The sequence below is a fragment of the Anopheles merus genome, unplaced genomic scaffold (genome assembly GCF_017562075.2).
Source record: "Anopheles merus strain MAF unplaced genomic scaffold, AmerM5.1 LNR4000031, whole genome shotgun sequence".
NCBI lineage: Eukaryota > Metazoa > Arthropoda > Insecta > Diptera > Culicidae > Anopheles > Anopheles merus.
The window spans coordinates 20435-30090 of record NW_024427611.1 but is presented as its reverse complement, the minus strand read 5'-3'; the positions used below and the strand labels follow the sequence as shown (position 1 = coordinate 30090).

Genomic DNA, 9656 nt, shown 5'->3' with positions numbered 1-9656 from the left:
GCTCCGCACGCATAGTTTGATGCGTCTGTAGTGATAATAAAATCTTTGCTAAAGTCTGGGTATTTAAGAATGGTTGGAGATAGCAGATGCTCCTTTAATGAATCAAATGCTGTTTGTTGTTCCTTTTTCCATTCGAAAAGTGTACCTTTCTTTAATAAATCATTTAAAGGCTTTGCAATTTTTGCAAAGTTTCGTATAAATTTTCTGTAGTAATTACAGAAAACTACGAATCTTCTAAGTTCGTCTGCGTTAGTTGGTATAAGAAACTTTCTTATTGTTTCGAATTTTGTTCCATCAGGGTATATTCCCTGGTCCGTTATTTTATGTCCAAGATATGTAACATCTGATTTAAAGAATTTGCACTTCTCTGGGTTCAATTTAAGATTGTAGTATCGTAATCTATTAAATACTTGTGTAAGATTTTCTATATGATTTTTCATTGAGCTTCCTATTACTATAATATCATCGATATAAATGAATGCTATTTCAGGTATGAGGCCAGCCATTGCTATTGCCATCATACGCTGAAAACTGTTAGGACTTATGTTTAGTCCAAAAGGCAGTCTTGTGAATTGATAATATCCTTTTGGTGTAGAAAATGCTGTATATTTTCGCGATTCTTTTTCCAAAGGGATCTGATGAAAACCTGACATGAGAAAATGCTGCTCCTGTGTCTATAAATAATGAACTATACTTATTTGCAGCTTTTTCTACTTTAATTGTAGTTGAATTATTCGGCTGATAAATTCAATGTCATTACCGGCAGCTGTTCTATTCCTGCCGGGCTTGGTTTGAAAAAATATTCTGTTCCTCTTCTTCTTCAGCTTCAGTAGTAAATATTCTACGAGCTTGTTGATTTGAGAAGTTATTGGGCTGTGTATTTTGTCTTCCAAATTGATTATATTGTCTAGGGTTCCTATAGAAATGTCTATCTCTGTTTCTATTTGGGGTATATGTATTTGGGTTCGTTCTATTTGAATTTGGACTTTCATAATACCTCCTGTTAGTTCTGTTTTGGAAGTTTGGGTTGGAGTTATATCTATTATAATTATTTGTTTTGCTGTTAGGAAATCTTTTGAAATTATTGGTGGAAAAATTTTGGTTTCTATTAAAGGCTAAAACTTGATTTGAATTATTGTTTTGATTTCATTTTCTAATAACTTTTGTGTAGCTGCTGTAATTGTTGGGTATTGTCCGACTTTAAGTAGAATTTTTGTTTCAGAGTTGGAAATGTTTTCTTTAAGTGTGTCAACTCCAACTTTAACAGCCATTTTGTTTGCTACTTCTATTTTTACTATTTTTTGTTCTAGGAAAAGTCCTTTTAATTTGCTAGTTAAGCCGAACGGGTCGCTGACGAGCACCTTCCTGGTGGGGCATGAGTCCGGCATCCTCATCACGTGCCCCAGCCAGCGTATCCTTCCGGCTTTGATGACCGTCAGGATATCTGCACCGCCAAACAGCTCAGCTAGCTCGTGGTTCATCCTCCTTCTCCACACGCCGTGCTCGCACACACCGCCAAAGATAGTCCTTAGCACCCGTCGTTCGAAAATGGCGAGTGCATTGGCGTCCTCCGTCAGTAAAGTCCAGGACTCGTACCCGTAGAGGACCACCGGACGTATCAGTGTGCGATATATCGCGCATTTCGTGTGTTGTTGAAGTCTTCTGGATCGCAGGAGTTTGTGGAGCCCGTAGTAGGCACGATTTCCCTGAACAATGCGCCTTCGGATTTCGCTGATTACGTTGTTGTCCGAAGTTACGATCGTGCCAAGGTAGCAGAACTCCTCTACCACCTCGAGATCGTCGCCGTCAACTGATACTCTGCTTCCGAGTCGGGCTCTATCACGGTCAGAGCCCCCGACAAGCAGGTACTTTGTCTTCGTCGCATTGATCCTCAATCCAATCCTAGCGGCTTCGCGTTTCAGTCGGGTACGCCTCGCACACCGCCGCAGATGTTCGCCCGATGATGTCGATGTCATCCGCGAGGCCAAGGAATTGGAGAGATCGGGTGAAAATCGTGCCCCGGATGTCGAAGCCCGCGCTTCGCATGACACCTTCCAGAGCGATGTTGAACAGCAAACAGGAGAGTCCATCCCCTTGCCTCAGACCCCGGTGAGATTCGAACGCTTCTGACAGCATGTTCGTCACTCTCACCTTGCACTGCACCCCGTCCATAGTGGCCCGCAACAGTCGTACCAGCTTCCCAGGGAATCCGTACTGCTGCATGGTGTTCCATAGTTCGGTCCGATCTATGGTATCGTAGGCCGCCTTGAAGTCGATGAACAGGTGGTGCGTAGGGATCTGGTGCTCTCGGCATTTCTGGAGGATCTGCCGTAGAGTAAAGATTTGGTCGGTAGTTGATTTGCCTCCAACAAATCCAGCTTGATAGCTGCCGACGAAATCTGTAGCAAGAGGCGAAAGTCTGCAGAAGAGTATTTGGGACAGGATCTTGTAGGCAGCATTCAGGACTGTGATGGCCCGGAAGTTAGCACATTCCAGCCTGTCGCCCTTTTTGTACACTGGGTGTATGACACCCAGTTTCCACTCGTCCGGTAGTTCTTCCTGATCCCAAATGCTAACAATCAGCCGATGCATGATGACGGCAAGCCTCTCCTGACCCATCTTGAACAGTTCGGCCACCAGACCATCGCTGCCAGCTGACTTGTTACTTTTCAGCTGTTTGATGGCGCTGATGACTTCGTCCAAAGATGGCGGGGGCACTTCGTCATTGTCATGCTGGCTATCGTAGGGTTGCTCTCCTCTGCTTCCTGCGTCTGCTCTGGTATCTGCTCCGTTCAGGTGTCTGTCGAAATAGCACTTCCATCTGTCGATCACCTCTCGCTCGTCCGACAGGATATCTCCCTCCTCACTGCGGCAAATAGCGGTCATGGGAGTTAAATCGCTCCGTGCCGCATTCAGCATCCTGTAGAACTTACGAGTTTCCCCCGACTGGGATAGCTGCTGCATGAGTTGCTCGTCCGACTCTTCGAAACCGCGCTCCTTGTCCTGGAAGAGTAGGGTCTGCTGCCTTCTCAGTCGTCTGTAGTCTTCCACGTTCTGCTGGGTCTCGCGCTGGAGCATGCGGGTCCGCGCGGCGTTCTTCTCGGAGAGTGCTCGCCTGCACTCATCATCATACCATTCCTTCCTCTGGTTATGGGTCACGCGGCCAATTGTTCGCTCGGCTGTGCTGCTGATGGCTTGCTCCACCATGCGCCAGTGGTCATTGAGAGACATCGCCTCGGTAGTGATGTCCTCCGGCAGCGCTTCCCCAAGCGCGATTGCGAAGTCCCTCGCCACAACAGCTTGTTTCAGCCGGTCTGTGTTGAGCCTTGGGGTGGGCTGATAGCGCAGTTTGTTGGCCACGCACAGTTTCTGGCGTAACTTAACCATAACCAGGAAATGGTCTGAGTCGACGTTTGCCCCTCTATAGGTCCTTACGTCGATTATGTCCGAGAAGTGCCTTTCATCGATGAGAACGTGGTCGATCTGGGTAAGTGTTTGCTGCGGTGATCTTCAGGTGTAACTGAAGCGAGGTGCGTGCTGGAAGAAGGTGCTGCGAATGTTCATGTGCTTGGAGGAGGCGAAGTTTACAAGCCGAAGCCCGTTGTCGTTGGTCAGCCGGTGGGCACTGAAACTTCCTATCGTCGGTTTAAATGTCTCCTCCCGTCCGACCTGAGCATTAAAATCCCCGATGACAATTTCAACGTCGTGTTGTGGGCAGCGGTCGTACTCCCTCTCCAACTGCGTATAATAATTGTCTTTATCGTCATCGGTGCTTCCAAGGTGCGGACTATGCACATTTATGATGCTCAGGTTGAAGAACCTGCCACGAATCCTCAACCTGCACATCCGTTTATTGATCGGCCACCACCCGATCACTCGCCTTCGCATCTCACCTATGACCAGGAACGCCGTACCGAGTTCATGCTTTTCACCACCGCTTTGGTAGATCATGCAATCGCTACGATAGGGGCGCTCCATTACTCCTTTCCAGCGCGTCTCCTGAAGTGCTACTATTCCGAAGCCACGCTCTCACCTCGTCCGAAAGAATGCGGGTACTTCCAGGTGCTGTGAGAGATCTGCAGTTCCATGTTCCGAGTTTCCAATCGTTTGCCTTGTTCGGTTGCGTGGGTATCGGTTGGTCCGGTTCGAAATCCTTTGGTTTCCTTTCGTTGCGTTTATGTTTTTCCAGGGGTGGCTTGCAAGGCCTCTCCCCCAACCTCCAGTCTCGTCGTAGGGCCTACGCATCCTAGCTGATTAAAGTCCCGTAGGATGTCAGGACAGAAGGGGCAACCAGCCGCCCCTAACATGGAGAACAGACGCTGGTTGTCCCCCCCCCCCCCCGCTCAATTTAGCCATATAGCCCATCTTCCCAAGGGGTTGGGTTTCCCCGTATACCCAAGCTCAGATATTTGGAGAAATATGTTACCGTTCTGTACCTGTCGCGACGGACGAAGCTGGGACTATATAGTACCTATATAGTACCAGTACTCACATACGCCTCTGAGACATGGACACTGTCCAAATCTGACGAAGCCCTCTTAGCCGCGTTCGAGAGGAAGATGCTCAGAAGGATACTTGGCCCCGTATGTGTGGAAGGACAATGGAGGAGCCGATATAATGACGAGCTATACGAGATGTACGGCGACCTCACTGTCGTACAGCGTATTAAGCTCGCCAGGCTCCGGTGGGCTGGCCATGTTGTACGCATGGAAACGGACGACCCAGCCCGTAAAGTCTTTTTAGGCCGTCCACAAGGACAGAGGAGGCGTGGTAGGCCCAAATTGAGGTGGCAAGATGGCGTGGAGGCGTCCGCCATTAAGGCCGGGATAACGGACTGGCAGACGAAGGCGCAAGACCGTGAGCGGTTTCGGACACTCCTGAGGCAGGCCAAGACCGCAAAGCGGTTGTAGCGCCGGATAAGTAAGTAAGTAAGTATGTTACCGTTCTGTACGCCGTGGACGTATTGAGTCGGAGTAGGGTATGGAGATCCTATATTAGCCTTCGAGAGGTGTCAGACCATACCCGTATCAGTGCGGTATTGCTACAAACACTGACAACAGACCAGGTCTTCCAGGTCTAATTCTGGTTAATTTTGACGTTGGATTTTTCATACCAAAGAGATAAACCAGTGGTCTATGGTCTGTTCTGATTGTAAATTTCCGTTCATAAACATATGGTTTAAAATGATTTACTGCCCAGTGTATAGCTACTATTTCTTTTTCTATTATACTCTTATTTTCGCCTTTAGTAAAAGTTTTACTTGCGAATGCAATAGGAAAATCTTGCCCATTTGTGATTTGGGAGAGAACTGCTCCGCACGCATAGTTTGATGCGTCTGTAGTGATAATAAAATCTTTGCTAAAGTCTGGGTATTTAAGAATGGTTGGAGATAGCAGATGCTCCTTTAATGAATCAAATGCTGTTTGTTGTTCCTTTTTCCATTCGAAAAGTGTACCTTTCTTTAATAAATCATTTAAAGGCTTTGCAATTTTTGCAAAGTTTCGTATAAATTTTCTGTAGTAATTACAGAAAACTACGAATCTTCTAACTTCGTCTGCGTTAGTTGGTATAAGAAACTTTCTTATTGTTTCGAATTTTGTTCCATCAGGGTATATTCCCTGGTCCGTTATTTTATGTCCAAGATATGTAACATCTGATTTAAAGAATTTGCACTTCTCTGGGTTCAATTTAAGATTGTAGTATCGTAATCTATTAAATACTTGTGTAAGATTTTCTATATGATTTTTCATTGAGCTTCCTATTACTATAATATCATCGATATAAATGAATGCTATTTCAGGTATGAGGCCAGCCATTGCTATTGCCATCATACGCTGAAAACTGTTAGGACTTATGTTTAGTCCAAAAGGCAGTCTTGTGAATTGATAATATCCTTTTGGTGTAGAAAATGCTGTATATTTTCGCGATTCTTTTTCCAAAGGGATCTGATGAAAACCTGACATGAGAAAATGCTGCTCCTGTGTCTATAAATAATGAACTATACTTATTTGCAGCTTTTTCTACTTTAATTGTAGTTGAATTATTCGGCTGATAAATTCAATGTCATTACCGGCAGCTGTTCTATTCCTGCCGGGCTTGGTTTGAAAAAATATTCTGTTCCTCTTCTTCTTCAGCTTCAGTAGTAAATATTCTACGAGCTTGTTGATTTGAGAAGTTATTGGGCTGTGTATTTTGTCTTCCAAATTGATTATATTGTCTAGGGTTCCTATAGAAATGTCTATCTCTGTTTCTATTTGGGGTATATGTATTTGGGTTCGTTCTATTTGAATTTGGACTTTCATAATACCTCCTGTTAGTTCTGTTTTGGAAGTTTGGGTTGGAGTTATATCTATTATAATTATTTGTTTTGCTGTTAGGAAATCTTTTGAAATTATTGGTGGAAAAATTTTGGTTTCTATTAAAGGCTAAAACTTGATTTGAATTATTGTTTTCGATTTCATTTTCTAATAACTTTTGTGTAGCTGCTGTAATTGTTGGGTATTGTCCGACTTTAAGTAGAATTTTTGTTTCAGAGTTGGAAATGTTTTCTTTAAGTGTGTCAACTCCAACTTTAACAGCCATTTTGTTTGCTACTTCTATTTTTACTATTTTTTGTTCTAGGAAAAGTCCTTTTAATTTGCTAGTTAAGATTTCGACCTCTTCACAAATTTTAGTGGTTTGTCTTGCCTGGATAGTTTTTAATTGGTTGATGACTTTTTCGGGATTTGTTTTCTTCACATCTTACTTTTATATTTTCAGGGATTTCATCGATGTTGTCCAGATCTCGTGGTAATCCTATTCTGGCTTTCCCTGTTATTCGTGTTTTGATAAATTTTACTAGCATTACCTTCTGATCATTTGGAGTAATCTCTTTAAGTAAGTTTACAGAATCTATGAAAATGTCAAGATTCTCTTTTGATCCATCATATGTTTGAACAAGAGATATTGCCATTTTAATATCGAAATGCGCCATTTATTCTGTTTGGGAATCGTTTGTCATTTGGTAATTGTTTATGCGAAACTCAATCGCTGAAAAGCATTCGCTGGTTTCACTGTTAATTTTGTTTAAATACTCTTCCCTTATGGCTTCTCCGAGCTCTATCAAATCCGATTGTATGGATGTTAATAGTTCTCTAGCCAAAATTTTATATTTACTTATAGTACAAGCTCTAAAATTATTTGGTAAATACTGTAATTTATGTTGTATTAACCATAACTGGAATAATTTATCCTTTAACTCACACTATAAATTCGATCCATTAAATAATAACGACAATCATAATAAATAACATAATTAATTAACGTTTAAGACCAATAAAACTGTTTCGCAAAAACTATAATTGTTCCTATTTATTTTTATTATTATTATTCTTATTATTTTTTACTTATTTATTTATTTATTTTTATGTTTATATATATTTTTTACTGAATATTCATATATATCCCATAGTGTTAATTTTACAATACCTGACTTAACGAAACTTATCGTTTGCGTGTCCTACGGCATGCACGATGTGTAGTTTAAAAGCTGCTCGATGTGTATACTGCGATGGCGTCGTTGACTGCTTCCTCGCGTATTGTTGCTCGCGTTCTATCGTTCTTAACACTTTCCTCGTGTTGTTCGTTGTGAAAGTGCTGCTGCTGCTGCTGCGATTATGGGATTGTTAAGTTCGGTTTCACTTAGCGCACTTAGTTTCACACTTTCTTGTGCATTATTCTGATTGGTATTCCGGTTCGGTATTTATGTGTCACTGCATGTGTAATTGTTGTTGCTTTTAATTCACATATGATTTCATTTTTAGCACTGTATTGGTGATGTTTCGGGATATTCATGCAGTTTCGGGTGAGTTTTTCACAGTTGTTGTATCACGGAACTAATTTGTATTGGTGTCACTGCACATTATTGCATCTCACTTTACGACGCGTATCGGCTTTTGTGTTTATCAGTGTAATGTGATCTAAACGTACATCTATGCCGAATACTTTAGTGTTTGTGAGCTTAGTGTATATGCATTATGCATAATAGTGTTTACGACGGATTTGCACTCGCGATTGTTGCGATAACTTTTACACATACCTTCGTCCGCTTTTCGCACTATGGTATTTTTATTTTCGATAGATAAATTTTAGCATAGTGTTTACATACCGTGTCCAACGGGATTTTTATAACCTGCAGCCTTTCGTTATGCTTACTTCTGTGTTTTGTTCGTATTCCTTTGCTTTGGCTCTGTGTCACGGTCGCCATGTAGTGAACTTGTCATCACTTAATGCCGTTCCTGAAATAAGACGGATTGTATTTGCACTTTCATGTAAACTCACTTTTATTTTGTCACTTTACTTATATTTAATAGCGTGGTTGGCTTCTACGGATTTGCGAATCTATTTTTGCGCGGCGGACTGGACTGCGTGATTTTACTGATACGCGCTACGCGCGAGCTTCCTTTTATACGAAATAATTACATTGCGCTTATGAGCATATTTAGCTTATCCGCTCCGTTATGCATGATTACAATTTATTATCCTGCATTATGCGCACGTGACTTTTTGCGTACATTAGGTAACATCGTCCTTCCATGTGTATTATCCTACTGCGCAATTGGATGAACTCAACTCATGAATTAAATTTTCCCTATTTATCTAGTTGGTTCGGATTAGAACATATTGCACTTTTATGTCTAATATTTGTGTGCATCTAATTACAGTAATTTATGTTCTGATAATGTTTAATCTAAAATTTTATACTTGTAAAAACTATTTCTTTTGAGTGTGTTAGTGAATACGATCACGCCACTTATCATGCTATTTCATTCTATCCTTAGTGCGGTTTGTGTCTAGGATGTAATGAATTTACTGCAGATTATTATAGCGGATGTTATACTAATAATTGTGTCTATTCTAATCTAATTCTAATTTGCTAAGTCTAATAGTGTCGGGTGTCGAACCTATGCTACACTATGATCGATTCGGGATCAAAATACAACTTAGTCAGCCAAACTGTCTGGGAGCAACTAAAGTCCCAACATGTTGTTGTATCAAATCAACACCGTGATGCCACAATTACACTCAAGGCATATGGCGGACAGGTACTGCCGCTCGTAGATGTGTTTACTGCTACAGTCACTTTAGGCTCAGCAGAAACTACTGCCGATTTCTATGTCGTAAAGGGTGATGGCAAAACTTTAATTGGGCGTGATACGGCTACTCTCATGGCAGCGTTGAAAATTGCCGTTCCTATAAATACGGTTGACAACGAAAACCATAAACTGTCGACCTTGAAGAATGTTGTGGTGGATATACCAATAAAATCAGGTTCACTAGCTGTCGTTCAGCCATACCGTCGAATACCGGTTGCCCTGGAAAAGCTTGTCGATAAAAAGCTGAATGAACTACTGATTCAGGGAGTTATCGAGCAAGAAAATGAGCCATCTAAGTGGGTATCACCTGTAGTAGTTGTCCCTAAAGGAAACAACGATGTTCGCATATGTGTAGATCAGCGGCGCGCTAACGAGGCGGTTGAGAGAGAAAATCGTCCACTACCTACTTTTGAGGACTTCTTACCACATATGGCTAAGGCAAAAGTATTTTCCCGTTTGGACATTAAAAATGCTTTCCACCAGGTTAGTGCAAACGAAGGTTGATTAAGGATTGATTGCGAT

At 42.1% G+C, this 9656-nt stretch overlaps 1 protein-coding gene across 1 annotated transcript; it reads right to left on the bottom strand.

The window, feature by feature from the left end:
• Nucleotides 1-3510: 3510 nt before the first annotated feature.
• Nucleotides 3511-3978, bottom strand: LOC121601137. The gene has a single exon (XM_041929933.1). The coding sequence runs from the start codon at nucleotides 3976-3978 to the stop codon at nucleotides 3511-3513; it is 468 nt and encodes a 155-aa protein (XP_041785867.1).
• Between the last annotated feature and the right edge of the window lie 5678 nt (nucleotides 3979-9656).

Bases quoted from the DNA above. Each gene is read 5' to 3' on its own strand.
- LOC121601137 (XM_041929933.1), bottom strand. From the start codon at position 3,978: ATGGAGCGCCCCTATCGTAGCGATTGCATGATCTACCAAAGCGGTGGT.